General features: G+C 38.3%; 1 protein-coding gene across 2 annotated transcripts in view; it reads left to right on the top strand.

Annotated features, from left to right (window-relative positions):
- DIP2C (disco interacting protein 2 homolog C) overlaps positions 1 to 20,008 on the top strand; it is a 657,451-nt gene that overhangs the window by 535,134 nt on the left and 102,309 nt on the right. For both annotated transcript variants that reach the window (XM_064285066.1, XM_064285065.1), the window contains 7 exons: positions 1,148 to 1,271; positions 1,851 to 1,972; positions 3,357 to 3,468; positions 3,589 to 3,698; positions 7,859 to 7,989; positions 10,578 to 10,746; positions 13,009 to 13,179. In XM_064285066.1, the coding sequence (XP_064141136.1) occupies positions 1,148 to 1,271; positions 1,851 to 1,972; positions 3,357 to 3,468; positions 3,589 to 3,698; positions 7,859 to 7,989; positions 10,578 to 10,746; positions 13,009 to 13,179 (939 nt within the window). The remainder of the gene's footprint in view (positions 1 to 1,147; positions 1,272 to 1,850; positions 1,973 to 3,356; positions 3,469 to 3,588; positions 3,699 to 7,858; positions 7,990 to 10,577; positions 10,747 to 13,008; positions 13,180 to 20,008) is intronic.

Genomic DNA, 20,008 nt, shown 5'->3' with positions numbered 1-20,008 from the left:
TTTCAGCCTCTGGAGTCTAAGCAGTTTTTAAGTAGCTTATTTCATTACACTTGCGTATTGGTGCAGGTGAGCTGTGATTGTAAAGTGTATCCTCAGGAAAAACTTTTTGTTAAGTTTGTGTTTATCATTTACAATGTATTCATAGTTTTGTTTGCATTTCCTAAGAGTGACTCCCATACTATTCGGATGTTTCTTAGTACTTATTTTGCTACTGATTTTCCCCAGCAACCATTTCTTAAGGCATTTTTCAATCCAAATGTGTTTTCGGGTGTTTGAAAAATCTACATGCAATTGAGTTTGACAGCTAGCTTTTTTTTTTTCCTTTTTGACTGGTGCTTTTTTCTTTTTTTTTGTTCTTGTTTTCTTAGTTTTTTGCCTTTTGAAATGATCTTTTTATTTAAAAAACTTTTTAAATGAATCTCATTTATTAAAGTATGAGTCCTATAGATTTATATTAATTCTTACTGCCCATACTACACTGTAAGTCCCAAAGTCACTAAGTTGAGATATATAATCTCAGCTTTTTTTTTTCTTTTTTAAGTTCAGGTAATTAATTTTTAAAGTGTTTTTATTATCCCTAATATACCCAGGTGCCTCTTCAGTGTTTTAGCATGGCCCCGTTTATCCTAACCAGATCAGTCTCAGTGTTTATCTCATAAGTACACACTGATGCTCAGAGAGGAAAGAAACAATTTATTGATCAGGGAAACCTTAAGTTCTTAGTGGATTGAAAGGGGAGTGACTGCTAATTATTGTTGTTAGTTGCCGTCAAGTTTATTCTGACTCATGGTGATCCCGTGTATGCAGAGCAGAACTGTTCTATAGGGTTTTCAAGGCTGTGACCTTTCAGAAGCAGATTGCCAGGCCTGTCTTCTTAGGCACCTCTGGGTAGGTTCGAACCACCAATCTTTTGGTTAGCAGTCAAGCACTTAACCGTTTGCACCAGAGGAAACCTAAGGGCATGAGATTTTGGGGTGGGTGTGATGAAAATATTCTAAAATTATGGTGATGGTTGTGTAACTCTGTGAATATACTAAAAATCATTGAATTAAACATTTTAAATAAGTGACTTGTATGTGAATTATATCTCAATAAAGATGTTATTTTAAAAAATTCTTACTGAACCCCTTGTCCTTCTAATATTCAGGGTACAATAGCAAACTCATTGACTTGTGTCCAGCTTCATAAACGAGCTGAGAAGATAGCCGTGATGCTGATGGAACGAGGGCACTTGCAAGATGGAGATCACGTTGCTTTAGTCTACCCACCAGGTAAAAAAACGTGGCTTATGTTGAACCCCAGAGAGATGCAGTCAGAGCCCCTAGAGGAAAAAAAAAAAAAAGAGGCCCTTATTGCACAGTGGTACATGATGAACAGACTGGCTGCATTAGCACAGCACATTTACACTATATCCAGTTTGATTCTAACTGGGTTCCTGTGTGTCTAGTTACAGCCACATAGAGGGAACATGCTGCGTACTTTTAGAGGCTTAAATAAAGTAACTTTTTACGAAGGCTTTTGTACCCAAATTTGTTTTATTAGATATCTGATACAGTTCATTTAATTGATCATGGTTAAATTTTTAACTACTGAATTGGTAATCATGAAGTCAAGTAATTCCTTATAGAAATTACACTCCTGGCCATCTTTGGCATCTCATGCCTGAAATAACAGACCATACAAAAGTGATTACTGAAGCTTCACAAAACCCCGCAGGGACCGAACAAGGAGTTTGTTAGAGGGCTTCGTTGCTCACTTAACCTTCTCATTTATTCCGTAATAGTATTTACGTTAACAGGGATGATCACCTTTTGTTTCATGTAAAAATGTTTGTTTTCTCCTTTGTGTAGGAATAGACCTGATCGCAGCATTTTATGGCTGCCTGTATGCAGGCTGTGTCCCAATAACAGTCCGCCCTCCACATCCACAGAACATCGCAACAACGTTACCTACTGTAAAGATGATCGTGGAGGTAACAAAGACCTGGAAATGTCCCCTCGATCTGAGCGCTGAGCTTGTAGATCCGTTATTCCGTGTTCACTCTGGTGGACGTAGACTATGAAATCTTCTAGTGAAGGGTGCTGGCTGTGTGTGTGGGCCATGGGAGTATGTGTGTGCCTGCCTGTGGAGTCACACAGTAGGACATATGGTCTCTGCCTTCAGGGAGCTTGTAATCTAGTTCTAGAACCAAGATTTAAATTTCTGTATGGAATTAAGGGCCAAGTGGTATAACAACTACTCCGGCAGCTTCAAATTTAAGGTACCCTAGGGAAAGCAAAAGGAGCCCTGGTGACACAGTGGTTAAAGTGCTCAGCTGCTAACCAAAAGGTCAGCAGTTCAAACCCAGCAGCTGCTTCATGGAAGAAGACGTATCATTCTACTTCCGTAAAGATTACAGCCTTGGGAACCCTACGGGGGCAGTTCTGGCATTACTAATATTACTGTGAGCTACTGCACCAAACCCAGCTGAGCTAACCAAACCAAGTAAAAATGAAATACTTTTAAAAAAGGTTTTCCTTAAGTTTTAGGAGTTTCCTTATCTTTTTTGAAACTATAGATTTGTTGGGGTTTTTGTTGTTGTGGTGGTTGTTTTGTTTTTACTCATGGGGAAGCATGAGAGGGTTATGATCTTCTCCCCTCACCCCCCATCCTTAGAGGAGAACCACAAGAGACAAAATGATTTGGGAATAGAGAATAATACCAATGTTCTGCCCCCAAAGTTAGACTTTATATAATTGTGTTGGAGTACTTTCATGATGATGGCTACTCCTGTTAGAAAATGTTTGTTATATACCTGGACATATGTGACACATCTAACAGATACAATAGAACATAAAAATTAACAGAGCTAATGGTGAGAGCCCTGGTGGTGCAGTGGTTAAAGCTTTCAACTGCTAACTGAAAGGTCAGCGGCTTCATGGGAGAAAGTTGCGCAGTCTGCTTCTATAGACATTTACAGCAGTGGAAACTCTATGGAGTTGCTATGAGTTGAAATCGACTCGACGGCGATGGGTTTAATGGTGAGCACAGTTAGTTTAGATGCTTTTCTGAGTGTGATCAGAACACTGTGGAACCTACTCAGCCAGGGAAACTTCGGAGCACATGTACAGGTTTCTCATTCCCCCTTTACTTCATCCGTGTGCTCCCGTAATCAGCTTCCTAGCTGTCTTGTGCCTCAGCTTTCCCAGGACTGCCTTTAAAGAAGAAACACTATTCATGGTAATCTGATTTGCTTATCCAGAGCTCCATTTAATGTGTGCCTGATGAGCACTCAATCAGTACTTTCATCTGTGGCTTACGTTCATTCACTACGTCACGTGGACTTCAGTGTACCTACTTTGTTCTCCGACCCTCAGGTGAGTCGCTCGGCCTGTTTAATGACAACACAGCTAATATGTAAATTGTTACGGTCCAGAGAGGCAGCAGCAGCTGTAGACGTCAGGACATGGCCCCCCATACTGGACACAGGTATGTATTTGAACTGGTTAGATCTGGTTGGAAACTGGATAAGTTTGCATTGGAAGTTTGTTTGCTTATATATATTTTTAATTAGATCAGACACACTGATAGCTTTGTTTTTATCTCTAGATGATTTGCCAAAGAAGCGGCCTGCCCAGATCTACAAGCCTTCTAACCCAGATACACTAGCTTATCTTGATTTTAGCGTATCCACAACTGGGATGCTAGCTGGAGTAAAGGTGAGAAACAGACAGTCATCATAATCACAGTGACACACAGTTGGCAAGCACGCCTCTGTTGTCAGTTTGTATTTTCATGTGCAATATGATTCTGGTAGGTACTCTCACTGAAACCTGAAGAGCTATAAATGAAGCTAAGCTTCAGTCAAGCTATTAAATGTACATCTGCTTCAGTTTTTCTATCTGAATTAGCCAACTCGAATGACAGATTCTCTGCAAACATTCCCATTATTTTTTCTGTGAACAAAGCCTTGCTAACCCATGATAGATCACTGCATACGTGCTGCGTGCTTGCTGGTTCCCAGCTCTAGTATTCTGCCTTTGGTGAAGCTCTGTACACTGAGGCTGCTTTCTGTTTTAGTTTGGAGCCCTATTGTAACCTGCCAGAGGGCTGTCCATTACGACTGCAGTGATCCTTGTTCCTAGCAAAGAATGGAGCTACTGCATATGCCATCCAGAATTACGGCCCGTAAAGCTTAGGGCACGTCCTCACGGAGGTTCAACACGGAGCCGTTGGATTCTTCTGTAGCCACAAGAAGCCATTTTCCTAGTATTTCTGACTTCTGGGGTCTGCGTGATGAGTTTGCATTCTTTTCTTTGTTTAGTTTTCATAGTGTATCTACATTTTTTTAATCTACATTTTAGTAGAATTTGAGCTAGTGTAACAAGGTACAATAAAAAATAAAATACTTTTCAAGAGCTATTTAAAAGAAACAAACATGTATTTTCAGACCAAGATGAGTTAGTTACTAGAGCACTGAATTAGCTTTGAGCCTCCTGCTGTCATACCCCCAAGGGAAACACTTAACTTTGGATCAGAGCATTTTCCTGTCTATGGAAGGGTCCTGTGTTATTAAATCTGGATTCAGTAAAGATATTTTTACACAAAGCAGGGATACATAAAACAGAAATAATGTACCCTAAGTTTGTTACTTTCGGATGATTCAACTTAAGTATAAAACCAAAAAAACCAAACCAGTTACCATTGAGTCCGCTCCAACTCATGGCAACTGCATGTGTTGCACAGTAGAACTGCTCCATAGGGTTTTTAAGGCTGTGACCTTTTGGAAGCAGATCACCAGGCCTTTCTTCTGAGGCACATCTGGGGGGGTTGGAACTGCCAACCTTATGGTTCGGTTAGTACCCAAGTGCTTAACCATTTGTGCCACCCAGGACTCCTTAATCTAAGTATAAATACACCAACCTGTTGCTCTCCAGTTGATTCCAACTCATAGCAACCCTATAGGACAGAGTACAGCTGCCCCATAGGGTTTCCAAGGAGTGGCTGGTAGCTTTGAAATGCCAGCCTTTTGGTTAACACCCTGTGCTCTTAACCACTGCGCCACCAGGCTTCCTAATCTAAGTATAACCAAAAAACCAAAACCCGATGCCGTCAAGCCGATTCTGATTCATAGTGACCCTTATAGGATAGAGTAAAATTGCCCCCATAGGGCTGGTGGATTTAACACTGCCAACCTTTTGGTTAGCAGCTGAACTCTTAACCACTGTGCCACCAGGGCTCCTAGAAAAGCCAGAGAGATAACTAGAATTTCTCTCAGAGTTATAAAAGTTTATCTTAAACTTTTGGCCATTTGACTTTTTTGATAAATACCTGAAGTAAAATATACTGTGATACTGAGTAATGAAAAATCCATGTGGTTAAAATACTAAGAGATAAAAGGTAAGCTGAAATCTTCTGGCTGAAGGTCTCTTCCTGATGGAAATCTCTCCTACCTCTGTGCCTCGTAGATTACAGAGGTAACCACTTTACTCAGAAATACATTTTGATTTAATTTCAGCTCTTGGACAAAAATATTACTGAGAGTTCAGTTACTACCATAGAAGTTAGAAGAGACAACTTTGTCCAGTAAACTGTTTACCATAGTGGGCACTATCAAATGCCTGATTTTGAGTAAAACCCATGAGGTGTGTGTTTTTATGTTTAATTTAAATTTTATAATACTACCTGCTTAAAAGTGTGGATTTGAACTCAGAAGGTTTCCTAACAGGTCACAAATATACATTTCCTTGAGAACAACAAGAAAGTCATAGAGAAGACCCAAGTAACATCTACAGTTTACTTTAGATTAATCACCTTATGGATTTCCCCACAGGCTATTTTAAAACCCATGGTGGCTTTCCCATGCTACCGAATATTCTTCTGGAACACCTTTCCTGCTCACTCTCACTTATGTGTGCAGTTGATGTGTGCCCAGGGAATGGACATTAATTTTAACATCAGCCAGAGCAAAACTGCACTAGAAGGTAAATCTGCCCAAGATAAGTCACACCACGCATTCCAGAAATAAATACAGTTGGCCCCATCCTTAATTCCTCTACATTGACCTGTCTGTTCTCCATGTCTCTTTTAGAATAGATTATTAGTTTGTTGTTTTGGGCTTCTGGAAAACTAATTCCTCATCTAAGTCTGAGTTTGTCTTGATAAGAATTGGAGATTTGTCTTAATAGGAGGCTCTAGAAAAATACTGTATTTGGGTTTTTTGGTTTCTAATGTTGGCGGGGTCCAAGATTGAATGAGTTTAGAAATTAGACATGCAGCTTTCTTAGCTACTTGTTTCCTACCCTGTTACCATTCTTGTTACGTGTCAAAACCTGTCATCTCTTATTCATCGTTCAAGACCCAGGAGCACTTCTTTCTTTCTGCTGTCTTTACACTCTGTGCACACAAAGTACCCACAGATACTGCAGTTATCTGCCATGTCTCTGAATTTTCCACTAGATTGTAAACTCCTTGAGGGCAGAGGCCACACTTTCTTTCTATATCCCTAGCTCCTAACACAACGTAACAAGCACTCGGTATATTTATGTTTGCAGAGCTGAGCTGAAGAACTGTTCTCAAGATGCAAAGAGTGCCTTGCACGGAGGAAAGGATTCAGTAAAGATTTGTTTTAGTTGCTAAGCTCAGTATACAGGTAATTTGGATAGTTAGGATTTTATTAACTCCTAATCCTGGGAGGCAAGAGGTTGTAGGGATATTTATTAAGTCCAGCCTCATTTTTCTTTTAAACAAGTATTGTAGCTTTGAAAGCAGCCTAAAAAGAACTACTTTTGTTTTATATTCTAGAATAATTCTTCATTTTCATGTCTGAATTCAGTAAATGTCCATGATGGAACCTTATTTGGGACAGAACTTGCAACGAGGATCCAGTGTTTTCACAGTGGAAAGTTCCCACCCCTCCCTGACCCCCTGGTGTCTACCACCTGTCTTGGTGGAGTGATTCATGAGCCTTTCCCAGGCATTTGGCTGAGCATCCCTGATTATCACAGTGCTCCGCGCTGCTTCCCATTTAATGTTGTACGAAACGCTGCTTCAAATTCACTTGCAACATGTTTGAAAACCACTTGTGAAATTTGGTGAAGTTTTCTGTCCTTTTTTACTTTCTTTTTCCACTTAGGTATGATTGGCTAAGAAGTGTCTATAAGAAAATTAATTTTATTAGATACATGTTACAGTACTTTAAAATAATGCACGTGGTGACTAGAGTGGGAGTATTACTGGAATTGGAGAAGGGGAGAGAAGAGGGAAGCTCTTTGGTGTATAGTTTTAATTAAGGTGCTGAGATTGGATTTTGATCACCCTCAAAGTACTAGTCTGTCTGAGGGTCAGGTGTTAGAAGGCCTGTGTTCTAATTACAGCACTAATTTGTGCGACTTTAAAAAAACTCTTTAACTCCTCAGAGCATCCATTTTCTAATCAATAAAGTGAGGAGTGAGTCATTCAACATGTATTAGGACCGCTTATTGTATGACAGGTACTGTGTTGGGCCCAGGAGATGTAAAATGAATGAGACGTGGTACCTACCTAGGAGAGGTGAACATAGAAGGTAATGTCATTCCTACCTACTTTACAGGGTTGTTGTAGGGGTTGCACTAGAATCTCTTTATGTCCTAAGCTGGTATTCAAATGCAAGATAATCATTATTTCAACTGCTAGAACTTACTAGGTCCTGGAGGACCAAGAAGTTTTGAGTGTGGTTTCCTCATTGAAAGCTGGAAGACTAATGAGCCCATCAGCAGCCCATCTCTCCTAGCACAGCATGACCCAGACCTGGCCACAGCTGCCCCAGGTCCTAAAGACATCTAGGTGCACTGGGTGTTAGACACTGTGGCATTGTAACAGCGGCCTTGTTGTCTTACAGATGTCTCATGCAGCCACCAGTGCCTTTTGCCGTTCCATTAAGTTGCAGTGTGAGCTTTATCCCTCCAGAGAAGTGGCTATCTGTTTGGACCCTTACTGTGGACTTGGATTTGTCCTCTGGTGCCTCTGCAGGTGAGATTTCTCTTAATATCTTTTTTAAAAAGAAAACGCTTTCCAGGCCATTTACAGAGACTGTGCTACTATCTTGGCCAGCTAGGCAGCCCTGAGGACATGAGGTCATCGCCTCCAGAAAGCATGACCTGGAGCTGAATGCAACAACCCTGCCTCTTTGGGGTTCTTCTTACTGACCCTGAATGGCACAAACCTTGCCTCTTTGGGATTCTCCTTACTAACCCTGAATGGCGCAGACCTTGCGTCTTTGGGTTTCTCCTTACTGACCCTGCTGTTAGGCATAGAGTAGGTATACCTGTGTGGTATTACGATTTCTGCAGCATCTCGAAAAATTAGTCTCAATGAAGTTTTGGTGAAATCTACAGAGACAATAGCCTTCAGGGACAGTTTGAGGATTAGTCTATTGCTAATCGATATTTCTTTAAATCAGAGGCTTTGGGATTCCTTCTTATGCCTTAAAAATCTCACATTTATTCCTGGCCTAGAATTTTCATTGGATCCATGGACATTACAGGCTCTCCCTGACTTTTATGTGGAGGCGGGTGTCCAGCTGAAGGAAGTCCAGGGACAGGCCCCATGAGGGCTGAGACTCTGTATTGTCCACTGCTGTAGCTAGCAGCCAGCCCAATGCCAGGTCCTAGCAAGTGCTAGGCAAATATATATGGAATGACTGAGTAGAGATAAGTGGATGTTTATTGGCACATTATTTTCTGATAATACATATGATATATGTTCATTATAGAAATTTTAGAAACTCCAATATCGTATAAAGGAGAAAATAATGCTGCTAATAATCATAGTACTCTGTGGTCCCCCAAAATATCCACTATTGCACAATGGTTAAGAGCTACAGCTGCTGACCACCAGCTAACCACCAGCCGCTCCTTGGAAACTGTGGGGCAGTTCTATTCTGTCCTATAGGGTCGCTATGAGTCAGAATTGACTTGACAGTGATGGGTTTTTGGTATTCACATAGTGGTATATAGTCTTTCAGATTGTATTTTCTAACATGGCATACTATTTTTTATTATCAACCTTTTCAGACATATACAAGTATATAAAGAATAGGAAGCCTTGGTGGTGCAATGGTTAAAACACTTGGCTGCTAACCTAAAGGGCAGCAGTTTGAACCCACCAGCTGTTCCACGGGAGAAAGATGTGACAGTCAGCTTCCATAAACATTACAGCCTTAGAAACCCTGTGGGGCAGTTTCACTCTGTTCTGTAGGGTCACTATGAGTTGAAATTGACTCAGTGACAACGGGTTGTAAAGAGTGGTTCTTTAAACACTCTTACCCATCTTCACCTTCAACGAGTATCAATATTTTGCCAGTTTTTTTCTATCTACCCCTTACCTTTTTTTTCCTGTTGTCTTTTTAATGAAGTATATTTTAAAGCAAATGCTGGACATGGTATGACTTTATCCATAAATATTTAAGCATGCATACAGTCTTATAAGTAAATATACATGCATATACAACTGGGATATTGCAGCCTGAAATTGGTTATAATTTTCTTTTTTCTTAATAATCTTTAGTAAACATTTTCTTATGTCTTTTAAAACAGTTATTTCTTATACATTCATAATATTCAGTAATGGTAAATTGGATTAAAATCCTATAATTTTGGAAAACAAAGGCATTCTAATTGGGACAATTAACTGTTTTGAGAAAGCAAATATAATCGAATAATTGGAATATTGTAATTTTTGTCTCAATCCAAAATGCAATAGAATTGTATTTTTTTCTTGGGAAATAGTTTAGAATATTCCGTTTCAAAAATAAGGCCAAAGTGACTAGATATATTTGACCAACCTAGGAAGAAATGCAGAAGCCAATTCACAACTATGGATTTTATAAGAAAGTTGTCTGTTTCGTTTGGCAAAGTGTACCAGTAAAGCAAAAGCCAGTGAATGTAGTACTTTCTGCTTCTGCAGGCTCAGCAAGCCTAAAGTCACGTGAAAGCAAAAGGGAAAGACTTGACTGGTACCCACTCCCATTATACACCTGGTCTCCAGTTCTCAAATGCTTAAACCCCTTGAAAAAGCCACAGAGAAGGTCAATGTCTGCTTTATTTCCTTTTGACAAAAATAATTAAACTTTGCCCTAGAGAAATAAAGAAAGAAATGGAAACTGGTCCGAAGGCCCTTTGTCACGTTACCTGAAGAATAATTTTCCATCCTAAGGTCCAGTTTAAAGTAGATTTTGTGAGTCATGGTAATTTAAAAAAAAAAAATTTTTTTAGCCGGTGTGTTTCTCCCGTATTCAATTTTGAAAATTTAAAAATGATGCTGACCACACGAAAGAATTGGTGTTACTATCATAATATAGCAATTAAATACGCCAATTTCCTGTGATTTTTTTTTTTTCCTAGGTAGAAAAATTTACTTAAACTTTAGACGATGATTTACTTAGGATATTTCATTATAATGTATGACATCTATTAATATTTATTGGTAGTAGTAAACAAGTAAAAGAATAAAACCATTAAAAATGTAGTTTTGGGAAACACTTCATTATTTTAAATTCACACTTGGCTGCCCTTAGGGCTTGTTGCCTCTCCCCTGACAGCAGCCTTCTGTCTCCGCAGTGTATACTCAGGACACCAGTCCATTTTGATCCCGCCTTCAGAGCTGGAAACCAACCCTGCTTTGTGGCTTCTTGCTGTGAGTCAGTATAAAGTCCGGGATACGTTTTGCTCCTATTCTGTGATGGAACTTTGCACCAAGGGGCTGGGCTCACAAACAGAATCACTCAAGGTAAGGAGCTCCGTCTGCCCAATCTCCTAGAGTGTCCAGAGGAAGACATTTGTTAACTCTATTAGAGACTATCAGTGCACAGGGTACAAAGGTTCTATGAAAATACATTATTGGAAGGGCATAGAAAAATGATTTAGTGAAGTTAAAATAATGCTTTACAAAAGCTGAGGTATAATCTACTATCACCTGAAGTTTACAAGATTATTTTCATATGATGACATTGTTCTATAACTCGTGTTTTTTTCCTTTGCACAAAATAGAATTAACAGGTCTGAGTATAAAATATTTTACTGATGTCTCTAATTCTACTAAGCCTACTTGAAAGATCCTAATTTTCTTTTTTATTTGTTCAGTGACGTAAGTTCTTTAATGAAATTAACTTTGTTCTGGCGTTGGTGTGTAAGTTAGTAAGTTTGAATTTAGCCACTTTTTTTTTTATTCCTTGAAGACTCTGATTTTTAGGTCTGGACTCTAACCAAAATTCATTGTAAAATGAAGAGTTTTTTGTTTTCTTTTTTAAAAAATAGTTACCATTATATGAGAATAATAGTATTTCCCTCCATTTAAACTAGGACAATCTGAAAGTGTATTTCCATGGTAAATTATGTAGTCCTTAATTATAAGTTAGTAAAGGCAAGAATAATCATGGAATCTGTTGTGATTATATTGCAATGTATTAGTCAACGTTTATATGTCTGAATGTATGGCTGACGACTTGTGTATACAGATATACATGTAGATACATTCTTGTTTGTGTGAGACATATATATATGTGTGTGTGTATATATGTGCACACACATTATATGCATACAAATAGTGATGCAATATATTTCTCTCTCATGCTTTTTGTTTTCCTATTCAGACTTAATACAGTAAGCCTGAACAGGAAAACATAATGCAAGATAACTTTGGTATTAAGCTGTACAAATATATGTATTGTTACTTGAAGTTACATATTTATACAGGAAAATTAATTTATAAACCACTGTTAGTCATGTCCACCTATATTTATCATAGAAGAATTGAGTATGGTTCATGAACATTCCCTCTATGAGCATACGTAATAAATAACCAAAATGTGATAATAGTAACGTACTTAAGCAATTAAGCACTTTAAATATGGATTTGTTCAATCTTTACAACTACTCTTTGAAATAGGAACCATTATTGTTTCCATTTTAAAGATGAAGAAACTATAGAAATATTAGGCAACTTGCCCAAGCTCTCACATTTTGCAAATTTTGGAACCAAATTTTGAATCTCTGGCTCTCTGAAACCCCATACGCTATTGTCTCTTGAAACATATACATGTAAATACATAATTGTATTACCCAGAATTGAAGTTACTGCTAGCTATATGAAATTGTATTTATACAATTGTATATGTATTTATATACAAAAACGTTTACGTTACCTCCGCCATTTGGGAACCTTGTCGGTTGTCTTTGTGCTGGTACCACCTTGAAAGATGTGGAAAGAGCTAGATCGTTTTCTGTTTGGGTAGTTACACTCTTTATACTTCTCATTTCCATTTCAGAAGGTGTCGTGGCTCACTGCTTGCCTTTATGTTTAAATGAGATGCTTATCACTAACTTTTTTTCCCTCAGCAATACTCAGGAAGTCCCAGCTTTTCCCTCCGAGAGTGTGGTGCCTAACTCATTTCAGTTCCTTCTGTGATTTTTGCTGTTTGGCTCAGGTGACTTAATTTGGTCCAGAAATTGAGATGTGCCAATAGTGTGCTTACCATAAAAACTGAGGTGTGCTCAGTCATGAGAATGTATCTGTGACCTTCTAAGTCTCATAGGATATGAAACGGAGAGTTGTCTGTATGAAGTTGTGCAAAAATTTTACTTTTCTACTGCTATAGTTTTTTAAAAATAAGTTCTTTTTTTTGTTTTTTTACTTCTCTCCGATGTGTGTTCTTGTGTATACATGCTTGTAGAAATACAAACAAATGCTTCTTTTCCTCTTTCCAAACTCTGTCCGTTCATTGTTTTCTTCAGGATATTGGTTTTCCTCATCTAGATTCTTGCTGTTGCTTCTTACTGTTATTTAAAATACATATTTAATGACGTCCTTGATAATTTGAATGTTTGTGTAAATTTATTTTTACATAGCTATCCTGGAACAGTTTAATGACATGGGCACATGGAACCCTGGAAATGAATAGCTGTGTTGAGTTTTCTGTTGTTTGTGTGGGATTCTAAGTTAAGGAACTCCCAAGTTATATGGAAGGTTGACTTGTTATCTCTCTATTTCTAGGCAAGAGGGCTAGACTTGTCTCGTGTACGGACGTGCGTAGTTGTGGCAGAAGAACGGCCTCGGATAGCACTCACACAATCCTTTTCCAAATTGTTTAAAGACCTGGGCCTCCACCCACGGGCCGTTAGCACCTCATTTGGCTGTAGAGTGAACCTGGCAATTTGCTTACAGGTGAGTTTCATTGATATTAATAAGTACCTGAGTCAGCGATGAGAGTAACTTTCAAGTGACAGGTATACAGCTCAGACTTGCATTTCCTGGGCATGTTTTATTTGGTTGATGCTTAGCTACTTTTAAGAGAGTATATTTTAATCAAATGCATGTGATTGGTAAATACTTGTTTCATTATTTTTTTAGTTATGATCTGCATTTGTCAGTAGCCATTATTCATAAGTTGCATTCATAGCACTTATTCTGTCCTGGAACATTTTAACTGTCATCACAGGAGCAGCAGTGTGTCCAGACAACTACCGTCAGGCTTTTGAAAGATTAGATACTAGATAGGTGTTTCATTGTAGCAAGAAATCTTGTCCTAGAAATCGTGAGTCTCCCATACATGGAAGATAGTTTCTGTTGGAAAAAGTGAATTCCATTAAGCAGGCTGGGGAATGTGCTGCTGTAATAGCAATACAGAAACAATGACAACTGTATTTCTGTGACTTGGGTGTGAGGAAATGCCTGCAAGCTAGCCATACATAAACTGTGGCTAAAAAATGTTCTTTTCTTTCTTTTTCTTCATTAGCCCCCTTTCCTACCTTCTTCATCATCTGTGTCCTTTTTTAACATGTAACTTGAGATACACCAATCCCTGGAGAAGGTCATTTTGCCAGATTAGGCATGTCTGAAAGGAAGGAAAAGGAAAGCTTTCCCGAGTGATCTTACATCACTTCATCTAGAGCCAGCCACCCCAGGGCACAGTTGCCTAGTTTGTTCATATGGTACATTGAAAGAATACAGTCTTTATCGACACCAGTTGCTCTCCATGTGCTGCAAAGGAGAGCTAGACAACACCGTTGATGGGCATTGTCACCACTGTTCCCCCTTCCCGCCCTTTCAGGGCACAATCCCCAAGGAGGCTTGCTGAAGGTGACCTTTCTTCTCCCCAGTGATGTAGGTGCTTGTGAGGTAGCCGTTGACTATGTGAGAGGAAGTAACATCCGCCTCCCCTTCTCACAATGACCAGTCTGACGAGGTCACTTCAGAAAAATTAGCTATAAAAAGTTGATAAATTTTTTATCTGACTGTTTCTTGCTTCTATTTTTCTTCTCTTTGAATTAGCTCCATTTTTTAAAAAATGGAAACTACCACATTCCGCTCAAGAGTCAGTAAAAACTTTGTTCTGTGATTGAATTTAATTCTTTTTTCTAAGAGATAACCTGAAGAATTTCTCTTTCTTAAGCTAGTTTTTTAAATGTTTCTAGCCTTCTGTTACATTAGGAGAAATGGAAAATGTAGAAATCTATTTCTTCAATTAATTTTAGCAATAGGATATTGTAACATTTCCCTTCATCTGGTAGGTAATTGGGACGCCCCACTCAAGAATAAACCAGAAATTCATGAGAGACAGGCATTTGGCAATCATGACATTTCTCTTCTTTTTTTTTTTTTTCTCTCAACCATAATTTGAGGTGCTATAGAAAATCTGTTTTGTCATTGGGGGATTTACAGAGAAGAACATAGAACAGATTCCATATTATCGTAATAACAATTAGCACCTCTCCACTTCAGAACAGCTGACAAAAGAAGTTCTATAACACTTTATTATACAAAATTAAAAATTTTGTAGATAAAAGGAATACAGTACATATATTTATCTTCCTATTTAATTACTTTTTCATTTATTCTATCACCTATCTCTAAAAATGTTTTCAGATAGTTTACAAGGAGAGAATACATTAAGTAGAAAATAAAATACACTAAGAATAAGTCAAAAGATGTAAGTGAAAGAGAAACAAGGGTAAGAAATTGGTATGGAGCCCAGAACAAAGTTAGTGTCTTAGAGGTTTGCCAGTAAGCCCCTGAAATGTGAGCTCCATAAAGGGAGAGATTTTCCAAATGTTTTATTCGTTGCTGTATCATCAGCACCTAGAATAGTACCTGCCACTTTATAAATATTTACTACATATGTATTGTATAAATGTTGAATAAATGGATTCCTGTGTTCTTAACGGAGTCCCTGAATGGAGCAAATGACAGTGGGGTGGTGTCACCCAGTGCACTAACTCAGGTTCCCACCCCTCACCAGGGACCTCTTCCCATAGCAGACCACACAGAATCCTTAGTAATGTTTCCCATACTAATGCTACCTTTAAATCATAATTCCCATATATCATCCTTCTTTTCCTTTAATTACTACTTTACTCTCAAAAAAGTTATCGACATAGGTTCACAAATATTAATTACCACAATATCGTAGGTAAAACACCAGAAAATGGGACAAAATCAGTGACTATAAAAGTACCCACTGCAATGAAAACAACAGTGTGTGCCTGTAGGTATGTTGATACATGTAAGCTGGGCTTACAAAAAATCTTTTTGTTGTTATAATTAACTGTAGGGATATTTTTATAAAAAATAATAAATTTCCTGTTGAAACACTGCACAAAATTTTATAGACAGTCATTTTGGTGTTACTTCCTCTGACAGGGTCACCCGGTACGTTTCGCAGCCCCTTAGCGATGCCACCGGCAAATGGTTAGCACACCCAACTGCTAATTGACAGGTTACTGGTTTGAGTCCACCCAGAGGTATCTCAGAAGAAAAGACTTGTAAACAGCTTCTGAAAAATCAGCCACTGAAATAGAGCACAATAATTCTACTCTTGACACACCATGGGGTCACCATGAGTTGGTTTCGACTGATTTGTTTTATATATATATATATGTATATATATATATACATATATATATATACTTAATAGGCTTTCCTTTTATAGAAAACAGTTCTGTCAAGATGACTATTCAATCAGAAATTAACATTGTCAGTCATATGGTGTCTTTTGCAGTCTCTGAAGCATTTCGAAGCACTTTTGTACATTCTTTTTCCTACTTGTTTGCTTTATCCTCAACTTTCAGCCAGCTAACTCCTTTTCTGAATGGTTAATATTAGAAAACTGTTGAATATATCAAAGTGCTGATGGTAGAGGTGAACCAACTACATTAAAGTACATTCAGATATGGAAATGCAGGTCTGCAATCCCTTAACAAAACTCTTGGGGTCAGATGTGTTTCAGAATTAAGTTTTTTTTTTTTTTTTTTGGCTTTTTGGAAGGTAGTAGAGCACTTTTCCATGTAATATGTAACATCCCCAATGAGCTATGGGGCAGCACCCTGTAATAGTGTGCATTTGTCTTCCCACAGCTCAGAAGTATGATCCAGTTACTACTTTAAGTAGACTCGTGTCAGTCCAGATCAGATTTTACCATAAACGAATTCAAAACAAAGTCCTTGTCTTCAGTGAACAGTTCCCATAATAGATGGGATGGACAGTAAGCATATAAGTAATTTTTTCAGCAAGTGAATAAAATGCTCCTGGGAAGGATAAAATTAGTAAGAGGATGAAGGATGACGTGGACACAGGTGTGGCAATTTTCGACAAAGGTGGTCAAGGAGGTGACATTTTAGCAAAGTACCGAGTAAAGTGATAGAACTGTGCAAAAATTTAAGTGAAAAAGGCAACAAACGCAAAAGCTTTGAGACAGGAGCTGGCCATCAAAAATATTTTTATTAATTTGGAAAATTTAAAATGTATGATGATATCATCAAATAAACAGCAGGCATAACCTATGCTCTAGAGGGCAGAAACCCTATACCTTTTGCTCTTTTATTTCTACAGGACTTGGCACATGGTAAGTGCCTAATAAAGATTTTTTAAATGTATTAACTAAAACTGAATTTTTATAAATGTTTAGACAAAGAAATAAGGACTATAACCTAAAAATTTTCTGTATTTTTTACAGATTGAATTTTTTTTTAAAACAAAGGAATATTTTTTATTTTAGAGGGAAAAAAACAAAAAAGAAATAAGCCAATAAATAAATGATAACACCCATAATTCCACCTGCCCAGAGATAAAAAAACCAAAAAGCCAAACTCGTTGCCATCGTCAGTTCTGACTCATAGCGCCCATATGACCCAGAGGTAATCAGCATTAATTCCCAGATTTAAAAAAAATCACACACACATAAAAACTAAGATACCCCCTAAATTTCAAAATTCTGTACGTAAATGCTTACAAGCATTGAAGAAATTAAACAGTTTTCCCTCAGCACACCAGACTTACCAGTATATGTTAAGTCGGTGATTGGCAATATCATTTTCAGTTGATTCATTGTTTTTTGACAGAATTGTTCTCTCAATTAGATTCTCTGTTACCCATGTTCAGTGCACATCAGTTTTACTGTAAGTATTGTAGTTGAGGAAACAATGGCTGGGTTTTTCTCTCAGTGAGATTGGTGTTAGCCAAGGGCAGGATGTCATCCAGTCAAGAAGTGGAGCCTCATCCAGGTGTTCTAGGGTTTAAAACTGTTTTTATAGGGCTAATGGGTATCACTTTTTAAAGGATTCCCTAGTCTTTGGGGAAGGCTGGATTGCACAGTTCACAAATTTTTGTTGCTGCAGAACCTGAAGGTCTTCAGTGTGCTCGTGTGCAGTGTAAGTCCTCAGGGACAGAAGTCATGCGTGTTGCTGACAGATTGGACACAGTGATGAGCACTTTTAAAAACATATCTGATCTATGGAATTTTTTAATTCCATATAAATTAGGGGTTCGTTTGTTACTTTCCAAAAATTGTCTTCATTGATGGCACTCTGGCCTTTTTGTGATCCAGTCTCAAGCATCTTGCTCTCCCCTTTCTAATATTTTATACTAAATTACTTTCTCTACTTTGTATATATTTCATGCTTTTACTCCTTAATACCTTGATTCAAGCTATCCTCTGCCTGAAATAGGCAATCAACTATGTGAATCATTACAACCTGTGGATAAAATTGTGAAAAATGGGTATTCTAGAACACTTAATTGTATTCATGAGGAACCTGTACATAGACCAAGAGGCAGTCATGCAAACAGAATAAGAGGATACTGAGTGGTTCAAAATCAGGAAAGATGTGTGTCAGGGTTGTATCCTTTCACCATACTTATTCAATCTGTATGCTGTGAAATAATGCAAGATGCAGGACTATGTGAAGAAAAACAGGGCATCAGAATTGGAGGAAGACTTATTAACAACCTGTGATATGCAGATGACACAACCTTGCTTGCTGAAAGTAAAGAGGACTTGAAATGCTTACTGATGAAGTTGAAAGACCACAGCCTTCAGTATGGATCACACCTCAACATAAAACAAAAATTCTCACAACTGGACTAATAAGCAACATCATGATAAATGAAAAAAAGATTGAGGGTGTCCAGGATTTCATTTTACTTGGATCTACTATCAACACCCATGGAAGCAGCAGTCAAGAAGTCAAATGACACATTGCACTGGGCAGATCTACTACAAAAGACCTGTTTAAAGTGTTGAAAAGCAAAGATGTCATTTTGGGGACCAAGGAGCACCTGACCAAGCCATGGTCTTTTCAGTGACCTCATATGCATATGAAAGCTAGACAATGAATAAAGAAGACTGAAGAAGAATTAATGCCTTTGAATTATGGTGTTGGCAAAGAATGTTGTGTATATATATATCATAGACTGCCAGAAGAATGAACAAATCTGTCTCAGAAGAAGTACAGCCAGAATGCTTCCTGGAATCAAGGGTGGAGACACTTCATCTCACGTGCTTTAGACGTGTTATCAGGAGGGACCATTCCCTGGAGAAGGACATCATGCTTGGTAAAGTAGAAGATCATCAAAAAAGACCCTTAGTGAGATGGACTGACACAGTGACTGCAACAGTGGGTTCAAACACAACAACAGTTGTGAGGATGGTTCAGGATCATGCAGTGTTTTATCTTGTTTTGTGACACAACAGATACCACCATATGTCAAAAATCTACTTCAAGATCCAGCATTAATTCTCTTTCCTCTACAAGGCCTTCCCCTGAATTTCCATAGCATTTCATCTCTTGTACTTTCTCAGCACTTTCTAGCTCAATTATTTATATAAAATAATTTTGACCCTTCTACCTCGTAACTATGTTAGGGAACGCAGTTTTATTTGTGAATCTTCCTCAGTGTCTAGTACAGTGTCTCGCACATTTACATAGTCACTTCATGAAGCTGAATAAGTTTTGTGGAAGTGCTGAAATTTGATTCATTTAACTGCTAATCTTGTTCACATTAGAGAAATTAAATGTACACTTACTTGATCAGAGTCAAGTTGCTGCGTATAGTAAGGTACATGACAACTGAATTTTCTCTGGAATGAGCCTGTGGTGTGAATCTCTCTCAGTTAAAACTTCGTGTCATCATTTGTAAGTCTTAAGCTTCCAACAGCATTTCCATCTTAAACCACAAGTTCAGGGCCTGCACCTTAAGAAAAGAGACCCACACTCCCAAAGCCTTCTTGAAAAAATATATTGGACCTCTCACTTCCAGATAGCATCCAGGTAGATCTTCCCCCAACTTATTAAACTTTAGTTTTCATTTTAAAATGGAAGATATTGAGGCCCAGAGAAGTTAATTGAACTTGTGCTAATTCACAAAACCTAGAAAGTAACAGAGGGAGGCTTGGGGGCATGGTGGGTAAGCGCTCGGCTGCTAAGTGAAAGATTGGTTATTCAAACCCAGCAGTGGATCAGTGGAAGAAAGATGTGGCCATCTGCTTCAGTAAAGAGTCCAGCCTTGGGAATCCTGTGGGGAAGATCTACTCTGTCCTACAGGGTCGCTGTAAGTCAGAATCGACTCGACGGCAGGGGGTTCAGGTTTGGTCTTTGAGGAAGTAACAAAATCAAGGTCAGATTCAGGTGGTGACTACGGGAAGTAACTCAACCGTGAAGGTCAGTGTTTGTACAAATGGCTGTCAGAAAAAGAAGTCATCACTTTCTAAGCTGAATGC

Source organism: Loxodonta africana, chromosome 4 (genome assembly GCF_030014295.1).
Source record: "Loxodonta africana isolate mLoxAfr1 chromosome 4, mLoxAfr1.hap2, whole genome shotgun sequence".
In the NCBI taxonomy this organism is placed as follows: Eukaryota; Metazoa; Chordata; class Mammalia; order Proboscidea; family Elephantidae; genus Loxodonta; species Loxodonta africana.
The sequence above is the reverse complement of the archived record's forward strand: the minus strand, read 5'-3'. Positions and strand labels throughout refer to the sequence as shown.